Source organism: Elephantulus edwardii, unplaced genomic scaffold, assembly GCF_000299155.1.
Source record: "Elephantulus edwardii isolate Elephantulus edwardi_28Jun2011 unplaced genomic scaffold, EleEdw1.0 scaffold00267, whole genome shotgun sequence".
Taxonomy (NCBI): domain Eukaryota; kingdom Metazoa; phylum Chordata; class Mammalia; order Macroscelidea; family Macroscelididae; genus Elephantulus; species Elephantulus edwardii.
Genome location: NW_006400017.1, coordinates 2,197,797 through 2,213,134, shown reverse-complemented (window position 1 = coordinate 2,213,134; position 15,338 = coordinate 2,197,797). Strand labels below are relative to the sequence as shown.

The window sequence follows — 15,338 nt, the reverse complement described above, 5'->3', positions numbered from 1 at the left end:
CAGTCAGCTTCTTACCACTAGACTACCAGAGCTACCTAGCTCTGGTAAATAAGTCATTGTTTCCGCAGAGTATTCTGTTATATGGATATCTCATCATCTATTTGGAGTCCCTGAATGATGCAAACAGTTGAGGAAGGCTGCTAACTGAAAGATTGTAAGTTTAAGTCCACTGCAGCACACCACTGAAGAAGGGCCGGGTGATATACTTCTGCAAAGTCCACCATTGAAAATTCCGTAGAACACAATTCTCCTCCAACATGCATGGGGTCACAAGTCAGAGTTGAACATGCAGCCACAGGTGTGGTGGGCATATCATTTATTTGGCAGATGCCCCACTGTTGTGTGTGAGCTGTGATTTCCTGCCTTTTGATTTTACAAGCAATGTGAGGATATCCTTGTGTATAACTCATTTTGCACAAGTTTATCCGGAAGATAAAATGCCTAAAGAAATTCTAGGTCAAAGACTGTGTCTTTGCCATTTTGGCAAAGGTGGTACCAGTTTACACCCCACCAGGGATGTGTGAGAAAGTTGTTCCTCTAAGGAGAAGAAACACTTTTGGAAGGGAATGACCCTTTTGGGGAGGAGTGTAGTTTGAAAGCAATAGCCTACCTAGGTTGATGCCCCAGATTTCTAGCAGCACCCCCTTCTTGGTGACCAAGAGTTGGGACTCAGAGAATTCTGCTTTGTGTTTGTGCCATTGTGACTATGTCACGAAGTTCCCATGCGCAGTGGAACAAAGCACTGTTAGGTCCTGCAGCATCCACCACTGAATGATTTCAGAAGCAGATCACCAGGCCTTTCTTCCTAGTCTCTTTTAGTCCAAGTGTTCCACTGAAACCTATCCAACATCCTAGCTACATGCAGAAAGCTTCACTGACAGATGGTGGCTGTGCATAAGTTGTATTGGCTGGGAATTGAACCCAGATCTCTGAAATGAAAGGCAAGAATTCTACCACTAAACATATAGTGTTCCCTTGCAGTGATAGCAGTTAAAGATTTAGAACTTGACAATTTCTCATTGTCAGCCTTTCTTCGATGTTGCTGGCACAAGCCCGGTTTGCTGTGATCCCACATCCAAGGGCATCCCAGAAGACAGCTGTGAGCCCCAGGTACCCTGCCCAGTGCTGCTTTGCACCCTAGCACATTGCACGTGTCCCTCCCGAGGTAGTTCAAGGGCAGGTTCCCTGCACATGATCTGGCTAGTGCTACTGTGGATTGCTGGGATCAGAACAGTTTTGAAAAGGCACACACCTGGGATTCTCAGAAATGGTCTGTGCTCTCAAGACACACTTTCATCTGTGCTGACAGTGACTCTGTTGTTCTGGCCCCCTGGTGTCGTTGGGCAGGGTGGGAGTTTGCTTCATGACCACTGTTTCCATCTGCAGAGTTCTGCAGCGGTGAGGAGTGGAGTCATCACTTACAGCTTACAGTGGAAATCAGGTCTTGGCAGGACACATTTAGTGGGATTTGGCAAGACCCACGTGCTGGGCGCCAGCAGATCCCAGCCCCCACTTAGAAGGTGGAGCACCCAGGTGGTAAAGGGCTGAGACAGGAGCTCAGATGACTGTGATACCTGAGAATGGGTTGAAGAAGAAGGGGAGACTTACAGCGGGAGGGGGATGAGGCTTTAGTAGGAGAATTGGAGGCAGAGAGTGTGGCACCTTGTGAGCAGGCTCCCTGGAGTCATGGCAGGATGAGGTAATTGCTCAGCAGGAACAAGGTGGCAGGAAAGCAGCCTGGAGTGGCGGGTCCTGGTGATGTAGTGTGTTCTGTGTGGGGCTGCTCACCTTAAGGTCAGTGTTCAGATCTACCGGCTAGCTGCTCTTCAGAAGAAGGATAGGCATTCTTCTACAAACACTTGTTGTTGTTGTTGTTGTTGTCGTTGTGTGCCGTCGAGTGGCTTGCGACTCATAGCGACCCTATGTACAACAGCCCTAAACTGCTCTGTCCTGTGCCAATCGCACTGTCTCTGACACTCGCATCCCAATTACCCCATTCCCTGAATCAATCCACCTCACAGAGGGCCTTCCCCTCCTGCGCTGTCCCTCCACCCTCCCAAGCATGATGTCCTTCTCCAAGGACCGGTCCCTCCTTACAACATGTCCAAAGTATGTTAGACGGAGCCTCAGAATCCTTGCGGTTCAGGATCAATCTGTTTGTTTTCCTAGCAGTCCATGGTACTCTCAGTACTCTACAAACACTTACGGATTCAAAGTCCAATGGGTGGTTACTGGGAGCCAAAATTTATCCCAAGGCAGTTTTTGGTTTGACGGATTGGGTGGAGGTAGAAAAGGTAGTGTTGGGACAAATTGCAGAGGCCACGGATGCCTGGTTGCAGATGGAGACCTTTTTCCCTGTGAATTAGGTGACTGATACTCTGATGGGGGTGGTGTGGTGTGACTGGTACAAGCATGGTCACAATAGGTAGGATGTTTGGGAGCAGGGAGCGGATGAGAGTTGATGAAGGAAGAGACAGATCTGAGAGGTGCTCCAGGACAGCATTCATGGGAGAGCGTGGGGGACTCAAACAAATGAGGAAGGCCCAGGAGGATCATCGGGCACAGGCATGGGCAGACCTGGTGAGCAGTGCAGGGACTGGAGCGTCTCTAGATCTGTTTGAAGGTTGGCATCAAAGAACAACCCTCTGCATCACCTTCAGGGATCCAGGGTTGTACGAAGTCTCACTGACACCCAGCTGTGAGGTTCGAATAGGGTGTCCTTCCACCCAAGTGAAACCACCGTCCGATAATCAGCAGACCTGCCAGTTCACAGACCGCCAGCCCATCGATTTTCCTTGCCCAGCCCCGTGGGTGTTGCCAAATTCCACAGGGCATAACTCTCAGTCAGACTCTCTGACTGTCAGCTCTCAGATCTGCAGATGCCAGCTCTATTCATGCAGGCTAACAGCCCTCCAAAGCAGAGTTCCTCACAGTGGACACTGCTGATACTCTGGATCAGGTATTTGTTTGGCATAAGTTCTGTTTGTACATTGTAGACTCTAGCAATACCCCTGACCTCTACTCACTACATGTCACCTTTTATTGTTGTTAATGTTGTGTGCCATAGAGTCAGAAGTGACCCATAGTTGACCCTCCGTGGGTTTTCAGAGGCAGTTAATCGCATGGGAGGAGATTGCCCATCCTTCTCCCATGGAGCAGCTGGTGGTCTCGAACCGTGTGCCTTTGGGATTGCTTCTTACCACTAGGCCACCAGAGCTCCCTTTTTGGTTATGACAGCCTAAATTATCTTCAGCCATTGGCAGATGTGAGGGTAAAAACTCCTGGCTGAGACCCACTGCGCTCAGGGGCTTCCTTGAATGTGGAGACTCTGCCATGCTTTGTGAATGACCATCTTTCCTAGTTATTGGGTAAAGATGGAAAAGCCTCTTCTCCCTCCATTGTTGAGGTCTGGCGGCTGCAAGGTCAGCTGTGTCATGCAGCCCAGGTAACTGCGTGAAAGAAGCAGTGTGCCATATGCCCTCGTGAACGCTGAGGGCGGGTGGCAGGTGATTTCACAATCTCTGGCCTTGCTTTCCTGCTCAGAGCTGCCAAGCGAGCCCCGTCTAAAGGGCCAGAGGCATGGAGGCCACAGGCAGTCCCGGTGGCGGCTTTATGCCATCCTAATGTGGCTGACCAACAAGCGCAAATGCCCTGTGAGCGGAGAATGGTTCAATTATGCCTCGGCCATACCGTGGACTATAATGCAGCCATTGAAAATGTTTTCAAAGATTTTTATGATGGAAAATGCTTGCAGTAGAATGTTAAATGGGGCAGAGCTAAACCTGGGGGTGGGGAGCCCCCAGGTTTAATAAGAACTGGCTGGGCCATGGCTCCGGAGCAGCAGATGTGGGAGGTGGGGCTGGGAGGCTGGAAAAGGTGGGGGCTCGCCTTAGAGTGCCCCCGCTTCCGAGCACCATCTGAGGTTTATTGGTGGCTCAGATAAAAATCTCCACTGTTTTTTGCTAGTTAGTTAAAATGGATTTGGGGAGCTCCAAGAGTGCAGTTTGACAGGGAAATAGCATTTTGGGCAATATCAGCATCTAATTATCTGACACTCTGCCAGCAAAAGGGACCTGACCAACGTAATGTGTTTATGAAACCCAGAGAAACAGTCTGGTCTCATTTTCCGAGATGGTATTGGAGATGGAAGGAAGCCTGCTCCTTCTCAGATGCCCCCAAGATCCTATCGCCTCCTTGTTATGTTCGTGAAGTGAGAATGAGCAGGGCGCGGGCTTAGCTGCTTGCCTTGCTACCATTTCAGATCTGGGGTGATTCATTTCGAAGCCCTATATTGGGGCAGGAGGAGGAAGACCATTTGTAGGAGCACACCAGCCTTCCTCTAATGCGGCTGCTGAGTGAAAGCTAGCGCCAACTGCAGATATGAAGCCTCACTAGCCATTGTACCGTGTGGTCAAAGGCTTATTCTTCTCCCAGAGGCCTTTTCGTGTTTCTGTTGACAGAGGAGATGGAAAGACAGGATGAAGGAGAAAGGAAGGGGTCACCCTGTCTATTTGCCCTCTTTCAGCCTCATTTGGGTGTCCATGTTCTCTGTGCAGAATATTAATCACCTGGACGGTTCCCCATTGACATTTCTTCTCAGGTTGTTCCGTCCTTTATTCCATGCAATTAAGCCTCCCCTTGTGAAATGGAAAGACATTTTTTGTGTGTTCAATGCTGTGGCCAGCTGTTCTTTGAGAAATCCATTAGGATCCCAGTAAAGACCATTTGTCTTGGGTGGGTTTTGTGGCATATCAGTGGTAAAATTCTGGCCTTTCACATCAGAGACCTGAGTCAGAGGGAAACATGGCTGTTGGTCACAGTCTCATCCATTCGTCATCAGATTTGCCAGAAGTCAAGGCGACCCCGTACCTCCTTTCTCTGTTGTATTTTTTTAAATTTATTTTATATTGGTTTTCTTACAAAATTCACATATATTGTGTTTCATACTGTTCTTCATTCACATTGCATTTCATATACTCATCCCCAAGCATTATGTTTTATAAAACTAATCACCGTTGGACCTTTCCCATCATCACCCTCTGTCTCTGTTGTATTTTTAGTGTCCAGACCTGGCTCTGGATTGGAGAGAGCCACGCTAGACAAAGACAGGGCTGTTCAGAGTCAAAGCCCTTCGCATTCTCCCAGATGAGGCTGTAAAGCCATGGCATTCGCATGATTGCCTCAGGGCATGGAGTCTGATGTGTGCAAGTGCCCTGGACTGGGAGCCTGGAGGCTGGCATCTGAGCCCAGGGGCCCTGGCAGCCTCGAGAAGGCTCCTGTATGTACTTCCTTCCGCTTCTGAAATCTCTAACACTGGGTACCCCTGGCGAAGGGTGCTCGAGGAGGAATTAAGCTGAAATAGATGAGGCCCAGGTGGTCTGATTTGTTGGCACAGCCCTGCTCCTTGCCTGTCAGAATATCCATTCTGCAGCTTCTCCCTCAATCCAAAGCTTTGCCTCAACATCGCATCCTGCCATTCACAGAGCCCTGCCCTTGATGGGCTCTGACATGGCTTCAGACTGAATCCCCATGTGGACCTCGGGTGCAGTCTGGACCCTCAGCCGCAGCCTGAGCCCCAATCCGTGACACTCGGGCTTGAAATCAGGATTAGGATGCAGGATCTATCTACCCTGCCCTCCTAGGATGTGAACTGAGCCCTCATCCTCACTTCTGCACTTCAATCTGGACCCCTCTGCTCAGTGGACATAGGATCCAGGTACAGGATCCGTTCTCTGCTCTGAAGCCGACCGAGCTGTCTCCCTCTTTAACCCCATCACTTTGATAGAAATGGTCCATGTCTCTGTTCACACTTTCACTTTCTGCTTTGCTTTCTCCCCTCCTTTCTTCCCTGTCTTTCTCTTTCTCCCAGAAGCTTGGGGGTGGTGGCACTCAGGAGCCGCTAAGTCGGCAGAGAGATAAGATTCATCAATATTTAATTTTTATGGAAATCATGTCCTAGAAATCCCCAAGGGGCTGAAAATTGTTCTGTGTTTTCAGCATCTAGTGATGTTGCTGAAGCGGTTATGTTGTAAATAAAACCACATTACTGTCTGCAGTTCTCCTGTCGTTCCACAAACACCCAGAAACAGAACAGTTTGATCCACTCAAGGAAACAAAAAGGTTCGGGTCACTGGTGGGGGCAGCCTGCTCCCTCAGCCCGGGGATATAGGATCGAGTGAGAGTTGTCAGCATTGCATTCTTGTTGCCGCTGAGAAGGGAGGCAGGGGCAGTATGTCCTGTTGGTGAAAGGTCTTCCTACAAACAGGATGTCAGGACAGCAAAGCCCTCACGTTGGGAACCCTGGCTTACATGTCATGGGGTTTCTGCCCATACCTTAAACTGGAGCTTACGCACCACCAGGCCAGCAGAAGGCTCAGACATGCCAGCAGCTCTGGAGGGATTTGGGACCTAGATAGGACTCTCATGTGTTCATTTATTCACTAGTTCATCAAATGTTTATTGTGCATCTGCCATGTGCCAGGCTCTGATCTAGGCTCTGAGGGCCCACTGTGAGCAAAATACACAGAAACCCCTGCTGACGTCTTGGAGGAGAGAAACAGACAACAAATATAGAAAGATAAATAAAATACCAAGTGTGCTGTGTAGAGAAAAGTGAAGCAGGAACTGGAAGTACCTGTAGATATTGATGTAGTCTAATTATGCTCTGGTGGCTCTGTGGCAAAAAGCTGCACTGCAGTCCTGAAGGCACGCAGTTCGAGGCCACCAGCTGCTCCGCAGGAGAAGGGTGGACAGTCTCCTCTGGTGTGATTAACTGCCGCTGGAGGGTCAGCTGTGGGTCGGTTCTGACTCTATGGTACACAAAGAGCAACAACAATTTTGTCAGTTTAAAAATGAAAAGTCCTCCTGATTCAAGCCATGGTATTTTCAGTTGCTTCCTTTGGATCTGAAAGTCAGACAGTGAATAAGGATGGCAGAAGAATCTATGCCATTAACTAGTATTGTTGGTGAAGAGTACCGAATATCTCGTGGACTGCCAGAAGAACAAAGAAATCTAGCCTGGAGGAAGTACAACCAATGTGCTCCTCTGTGGCAAGAGTGATGAAATTTAGTCTCGCATACTTTGGGCATGTTTTCCAGAGGGTCCAGTCTTTGGAAAAAAGAGATCATTCTGGGAATGAACAGAGGAAAAGATGACTGTTTTCACTGTTACAGTGACTGTAACAGTGGGCTCCAACATATCAGAGATGGTGACAATGGCACAGGATAGGTCAAGGTATTGTTCACAGGGTCTCCATGAATTGCATTTGGCTCAAAGGCACGTAGCGACAACATCAAGTCCAAATGAAAACATGCCGAAGTCTTTACAAGAATGTTTACCGTTGCTTTATTTGTAAGAGCTAAACTGGGGACAGCGTGTACATGTCCACCAACAGGTGAGGAGTGGACCAGCATGTGTCGTCCATCTCCATGTGGGGACATGATTCAGCAACAACACAGAACAATACAGATATGTGAGCGTGCAGGAATTTCATTTTTTTTCCTAAATAGAAGACTGCAGGAGAAGGATGGGCAGTCTCCTCCTGTATGTTTAACGGCCTCTGAAAACCCTCTGGAGGGTCAGCCATGGGTCATTCCAACTCGATAGCACACAACAACAGCAACAACAAATGGAAGACATCAGATACAAAGCCAAATATGTATTGTATGATTCCATTTAGATGAATTCTGATGTGACAGACACGTCAGTGGCTTAGACAGGCTGCATTGCTGCAGGGGACAGGCTGGCTGCATGTTCCTGCCTTCCTCTGTAGCTCTCTGCCTGGCCCAGAGGGTGGTTGCTGAGGGCTCGCTGGAGAGGATGGATGGTGATGGCAGGGGCCAGGGGTTGCAGTTCTCATAATCGTTTTCCTCTCTCTCACATCAGCAGGGGAACCTGTTTCCAGAAAAGCCAGCAGGGTTCTGATAGGGGTCAAGTCATAGATTTTTGTTTCCTGCTGAGCATTGGCCTGAGAGTCAGTGAGAAGAAGAGTCCAGTTGAGGGGCAGAGAGACTGACATGACTTACCAACTTTTTGCCTAGTTCCTCCCAAGTGATCAGTCAGTAACGGTGGCCCTCCGTTTGGGAAGTTACTGTAGTTGAGAGTGGCTGGAGCCAGGGCTAACAAATGCGAGGTGGCAGCTGAGTCTTCAAAGCAGTTCTTCTCTTTCCCCAGTTGGAAGGACTGTGAGTGGCCACTGGAGGAAGGCATCAGACCTTTGTTCAATGTGAGCATCAGAGCTCAGAGGTGGCCAGGGTGAAAGATTTTAGAACATCGCTCTATCTGAGGAGAGTAGCCTCAGACCTGCTCCCAAAATACAGTGAAAGGTCTTGAGAGAGAAAATGAAGAGAGTAGATGAGCACTTACTATGTGGACTAAAGAGCTCCAGTGGCGTAGTCTGTAGGGAGATGTGCTACTAACACAAAGGTGGCACCTCCCTGGCAGTTTGAATCCACACTCCTGTGCAGTTTACAGCTTCTGAAAACCTGCTGGAGGGTCAGCTATGAGCCAGTCCCATCTAAATGGCAATGAGAGAAAAAGACCTCGTAGCACAGTGTTTAAAATGCTTGGCTGCTAACCTCAAAGTTGGTAGTTCAAACCCACCAGCAGCTTCTTGGAAGAAAGAGGAATCTGTTTCCATAAGAAGTGAACACCTTTCAGACTCTGTGGGACAGTTCTGCTCTGTCCATTAGGGTTACTGTGAGTCACAGTAGAGTCAGTGGGCCTATTTTATAGACTGAACCCTTTACATGTAGTCTCCTTGAAATGCTTACAAGGTAAACATTATTATGCCTTGTTGTAGATGATGAAATTGAGGCTTGGGGCAAGAGATGACGAGCCCAGGGTTACTCAGTGTTTGAATTATGGCATTTACCTTTGCATCCAGGTCTGCTGAATTATATAAACCTGCCACTTTCTCTTAACACAGTGTGGTTGTTCATTGATATTACTGGAACAGAGCTCACGGACACCCATACCCTGATTACACTATCCTCCATCCTTGGAAAATTGGGAGTCATGAGCCTCTTCCAGAGAAAATGTAGGGGTAAATTTCCTAGTCCCGCTAATGCTTGGGGTGGGGACATGGGGAGGCCTAGAGAAAAATTAGGTCCTTTGACTTCCAGGCAGGCAGACCCAGGAACTCTGTCCATTGTGCAGATGGAGAAACTGGGGACTCCAAAGGAGAAACAACTTGCGTATGGACCTGGAGCATGCATGGTCTTATGAATGTTAAATGCAAGGGTGTTCTTAGGGCAAAAGGATGCATTGAATTCTAGAAAGGTAGAGTGCAGCATGAGTGTGTGTGTCGTGTAAGAGTAATGAATCAGCTCCTCTCCTCACCCCAGAGCACTTGAGCCCTGTGGGAGAGATGTGGGGCTAGATCCTCGGAAAACTCCTGAGGGGGTAAGGCTGCCCTGAAGCCTGGAATCCCTAGAAGGATGTGGGCGGTGGGAGAGGCTCTTGAGGGACCTGTCTATACTTACAGGAACAGCCTCCGTCAGCCCTTCTCCCCCTTTCGTTCTCAGACCACCCCTCAGGCTCTCACCACCCGCTCTCAGCTATTGTGTTCTCAGAGTGTCAAGCGCCTCGGTTTTGCCAAGCCACTCTCAGAAAACACTAAGGATTGCCTTTTTAAAAATTTATTTCTTTATGAGCTTTTTGCTTGGGGGGGCGAGAAAAATATTTGCACAGTGTCTCCCTTCACAGTGAGAAGTTTGCTCCTCCCGCTGCCTCCCTGCCCCTGTGTGCACACTTGTCCCCACCAAGCTCTCATCTTTCCCTCCCTACGGGGCACCTTCTAGTGTGAGAGTCATGAGATGAAATGGGGCCAGAGTCTGCCTGGAGCTGGGTCCCAGCTTGTTATTGTTGCTGTATGTCAGAGAATCAGTTCATTAAGATCCCAGGTGACAGAGTTGAAGTGCTCCATAATGTCTTCTAGCGAGAACCTCGTGGCATTGTGTTTAACGGAAGGAAGTTCAGCAGTTCAAATCCATCAGCCGCTCCATGGGAGAAATATGGCTGATCTCCTTCTATGAAAATTCACAATGTCACCAGCTCAGTGGAGGGTCATTTTGAGTCAGTGCATAGAGAGTGTTCTCGGCCATAATCTTTACAGGAGCAGGTCACCTGGTCCTTTCTCCAGTGGAGCCACTGGGTGGATTTGAACCACCAACTTTTGAGCTAGAAGCCAAGTACTTAAATTTTTCTTCAGAAATGTTTGTGGGCTGGTGAGTGAGTGAGTTTTGAGCAAGCTATGTCTGATGCCTGTGGGATAAGGGGGCTGAAGAGGTCCACGACTCTGTTAAAGGACCTACTATGTGCCTGGCCTCCTAACAACAAACAAGCAGAGTGGGTTCGATTTCCCTTTTTTGTTGTTCATCATCAAGTCAGTGCCAACTCCCAGTGAGCCCAGGTTTGACAGAACAATATCTTGGCCAGCGCTGCACCATCTTCCCTGGCATGCCCAGCTCCAACCACTGTTGAAACGTCCAACCTAGAGGCCTCATCTCCTAGCACTAGTTGGGGCAATGTTTGTTGTATTCCGTGGTATTTTCATTGGCTGGTTTTCAGAAATAGATTACCAGCCCTTTCTTCCTCATCTTAGTCTAGAAGCTCTCTTGAAATCTGCCTCCGTTGGCTCTCCCTGCTGACTTTGAAATTCTGGCAGCATAGCTCTGGCACGGCACCATTCACATGTGTGCTGTGACTGTTTACTGGACAGTCCAACTGACTTGTGACCTCCTAAGGGTAGAAGTTATGTCTGATCGAGCTCCGTCTCTCCTAGGAGGGGGAACAGGGCCAGGTGAGGGAAGGGTGGTGTGGAAGGCACAGTCCCCTGGATCACCCATGGTGCTCTCTTCCTTCTGTCCCTTCCTTGGCAGGAGTTCCCCTTGGCCATCCTTCGGGGCTGGGAATGCTACTGTGCTTACCCCACACCCCAGTTCGACCTACGGGATTCAGTGGATGGCTCACTCTGCAGCCAGGAGCCTGAGGCACAGAGACTAGGGGGTTACTGTAAGGTCTACCAGACGCCTGTGCAAGGTAAGCTCTCCCCAGAGGTGGACAAGCAGGGCTCTCCTCCCTGCAGCCACCACTAATTGGACATTTGGACTTGGAGTTAGGGAAGAGCTTTTAGGATTTGGAGCGTCCAGTCCTAGCTGAGTGTGTATAGGATACCTGTAGAGCGCAAGTCCTTCACGTCCCATTTGAAGAGCACCTCACGCTTTACCTGAATGTCTTTGGATGCAGAGAGAGGTGGAGACCAGAGAGATGGGAAAGCAATGGGGATGGTGCACAGGTAGAAACCAGAGAAATTGGCCCCTATGGCCACAAGAGCCTCTTAGACATCAGCATCCAGACTCAGGACCATTCAAGCCTCTGGCTGTGGTCCTGGACTTCCTCTTTGGTGACAAGCCAGGCCTGCCCTAACTGACCTCAGGAACTGATGAGAAGAACAGGTGCGGGGCAGTGACCAGACACAGCTCGGGGTACTTTAGGGCTCCCCCTGTGATTACCATACTCCTTGCATCTGTCCTGAGGGAGAGAAGATGAGGTGTGGAGAGGTTTTCTGCCTAAATGAGTCTTGGTGTACTGGGCATATGGTGGTGGACAGGTCAGCCACAGTCCCACCCACTTCCTCTGTAGAAATTTGGGGAACCAGATCTTGACTGTGTTCATGGAGATAGACTAGGGGCTGAGGGTTCACAGGGCCTGATTCCCCCACTTCTTTACAGGGCTTAGAAGGTACTCAGGCTCTCTCTGAGTATTCATGAACCTATGCAGCCAGGTACAGGCGGCATAAGATCTCTATCCGTCCTTGGGTCTCAATATTAGATAGAAATCTAGATCCAGGGGTTCCTGTTTAGGAAACTCCAGCCATGAATCCATCACAACGGAGCTCAGTAACCTTGAAGCAACATCTGCCCTTTCAGACACTCGCTGCACTGATCGGAAGTTCCTGCCCACGAAATCCAAAGTGTTTGTGGCCTTGTCAAGTTTCCCGGGAGCTGGGAACACGTGGGCACGGCACCTTATTGAGCACGCAACTGGCTTCTACACAGGCAGCTACTACTTCGATGGAACCCTCTACAACAAAGGTAAGGGAGGAAGGCAGCTCCTGGGGGCTGGACTGGCACCTCTCTGACCCCTCCGATCCGCACAGAGCACCTGGCAGTACTTCTCCAACCTCAGCGTGCATGAAAATCATCCAGAGACTGGTTAAAACACAGGGGCCTTGGCACATGCTCGTAAGGTTCCAATTCATTTGTTCTCAAGAGGAGAGGGCTAATACCACAGACTCCCAGATGAAGCTGAAGCATTGATCTAGGACCCTACTTTGAGCAGAATGCATGAAATATTGATCTGAAAGCAAAGGCTAACCATTTGGACACCCTCTCTATGAATATTTCTTGAATTTCCTGTAACTTTCAGAACTCTCAATAAAGGGCAAGGGGTAACTCATCAAAATGTGTTCTTTGTTTAAAAAAAGATACATCTAAAATTCTTCAAGAGTTTTATGATTTCTAATTTTTCCCTGTAGAAATAAGAGACTTCATTATGCCAAGTAAATTAACTTAATGGCTTGAGTCTGTGTTATTTAAGAACTAAGGACCTCAGACATGTCAAGTGGCATCTAAATTTGGCAAAATATATTTCCCTGCTTTCACATTTAAAATCTGAAACCATTTCTCTGGTTTAGGAAAAGATGGAATGTCAGTAGCATCCTAGAGAAAAATAGAAGCTTCTGAGCTTGGCAGTGAGCTCTGGAAATAACCCGCACAGTCTTATTCTGGTTGGAGAAAAAAAGCCAAAGTTGCCTATGTAGTCCAGCCTCATCTTTCTCGAGAGTCTTGTGCATTATGGCACCCTCACGTGAGGAAAAAAGTAGCCTGATAAAGCACCTGATCTTGCACACTTTTAGTTCTCTAGAAATCACTCACTGGTGCACAGGATGGGACAGGCCTTGCTCATCAAGAAGGCCTTTACCTTAATCAAGTAGTTGGCCACTTGGGTGTAAATGTGGCTAAATGAACCAATGGTTAGAACAGCTAGGTATAAGAAATTTGAAATTCTGCAACATAGATTTTAGAGCACATCTGTGAGCCTGGTGCTGGTGGACATGGTTGCTGGCCTCAGAACTCTGGCAGTCTAGTGATCACACACACACATGTAAAACAGTCACGAGACAGTGCCAGAGCCAATCTTGCAGTAGAATGTGGTGTGAACTACAAGGCAGATGGCTGTCATTTGCAAAAGGCACCTTGTATCTCAGGGAGGTCAAAGACCAGACTTGAAGATTATGCAGTCCCTGGTTTAACTCTTTCTTTTCTGGGATCATCCAGATTGAATCAAAGCAAAGATATATTTGTTGCATATGTGTGACATGAGTGTATGAAACATGTGTTGAGTTTTAATGGGTGAACTCAGACTTGTAGATTCAAAAGGCTTGCATTTTCCAAGACATCCAGAAGCCCTCTCTGCTCACTCTAAATAGAACTACTTAACAATTCATGAAGGAGCTGAGGGATAAAAGTCATTTCTGTTTCCAAAGGCCCACAATAAGCTTCGGAGCATTTATGGAGAATCTCCATAGTTGGTGATTGTTGCTGTTGTTGTTGTTGTTGTTGTGTGCCCTCAGGTTGGAACCAAATCATAGCTGACCTTCCAGCAGGTTTTTAGAGTCAGTTAATTGCACTGGAGGAGCTTACCCATCTGTCCCCCAGCAGTAGCTGGTGGATTTGAACCACTTGCCTTTGGGATTGTAGCACGACTTCTTACTACTAGGCCACCAGAGTTTATTCATAGTTTATTTAATGAATTTGCGTGTCATCCTTGTGCAGGGGCCATGCTTATCTTCTCTGTATCATTCCAATTTTAATAGAAGTGCTGCCAAAGCGAGCACTGTTCATAGTTTGTTGTTGTTGTGTACTGTCAATTCAGACCAACCACTAGCTGACCTTTAAGTGGGTTTTCAGAGGCAGTTAATTGAACAGGAGGAGATCACCCATCCTTCCTCTGTGGTGCAACTGGTGGATTCGGACTGCATACCTTTGGAGTTGCAGCACAGCTTCTTACCACAAGGCCACTAGAGTTCAGTGATAAAATAAATCCATTACATGGGCTATTTGGGATATAGTCAAGATGCTAGATTCATAAGGCATCTTTTCCAGAAACCCCTTAATGATAAACCACTTGTTGTTGTTAGGTGGCATTGAATCAACTCATAATGGCCCTATGAGCAATGGAACTGAACCTTGTCCTCCCCTGTGCCATTCTCATCATCTCTGATATGCTGGAGTCCATTGTTACAGTCACTGAGTCAGTCCATCTTGCCGAGGGCCTCCCTCTCTCTCTCTGATCCTCCACCTTTCCCAGCATGAAGTCTTTCTCCAGGGACTGGTTCCTCCTCCTGACAACATGCCCAAAGTATATGAAATGCAGTTTCACAATCCTTGCCTCTAAGGAGTACCCTATTTGCACCTTTTCCAAGACATACTTGTTCTTTTGTCAGTATATCGGTATTCAGTTGCTGTTGTTGTTGATTGCCTTCAAGCACGACTCATAGCGACCCTAGGAACAAAAGGCCTGAAGCTCCTCTGCAACTATCGACATTTATCAAAGTTCATAGTGTTTCCAGAGGCAAGTTGTTTAGGAAGTGGATGCCTCTCCTGCTCTTCTTAAACACCATAACTCAAAGGCATCAACTTTTCCTTTGTCTTTCTTACTAATTTTCTAATTGTCAGATGCATAGCAAGTAATTGAAAAGTCCATGGTTTGAATCAAGTGCACTTGAGTCTTTAAACTGACATTGTTGCTCCTTAGTACCTTGGAGAAGACCTTGACAGCAGATTTTCCCAGTGCAAAAAGATGTCTTGTGATTTCTTGACTTCTGATGCCGTGGAGGTACTGCATCACTTGCTAACATATCAGAGAGCTGGACAGTGACTCAGGATGACTGAAGAAGAATCCATGCCTTTAAGTTGTGCTGGAGAAGAATATTGAACATAATATGGACTGCCAAGAGAACAAATAGGTTTGTCCTAGTGAAAGTGAAACCAGGCTGCTCTTTGGAGGCAAAGATTGTGAAGCTCAGTCTCACATCCTTTGGGCATGTTGCCAGGAGGGACCAGTCATTGGAGAAGAATGTCATGCTGGGAAGGTTAAAGGGTTAGAGCAGGAGAGGAAGACCTTAGATGAGGTGGATTGACACAGTAATTGGGGTAGGTGTGTAAGTAAGATAGGACAGGGTTCAGAGACATTGTTCATAGGGTTGCTATGAGTCGTAGTTGACTCAACAGCACATAACAATAACTCTTTGTACTCATAAGTCCCTGTACAC

General features: G+C 47.8%; 1 protein-coding gene across 1 annotated transcript in view; it reads left to right on the top strand.

Annotated features, from left to right (window-relative positions):
• Nucleotides 1-15,338, top strand: part of WSCD1 (WSC domain containing 1) — a 47,572-nt gene that overhangs the window by 25,457 nt on the left and 6,777 nt on the right. The window contains exons 5-6 of the mRNA XM_006899780.1: nt 10,882-11,041; nt 11,932-12,096. Coding sequence (XP_006899842.1) covers nt 10,882-11,041; nt 11,932-12,096 — 325 coding nt within the window. The remainder of the gene's footprint in view (nt 1-10,881; nt 11,042-11,931; nt 12,097-15,338) is intronic.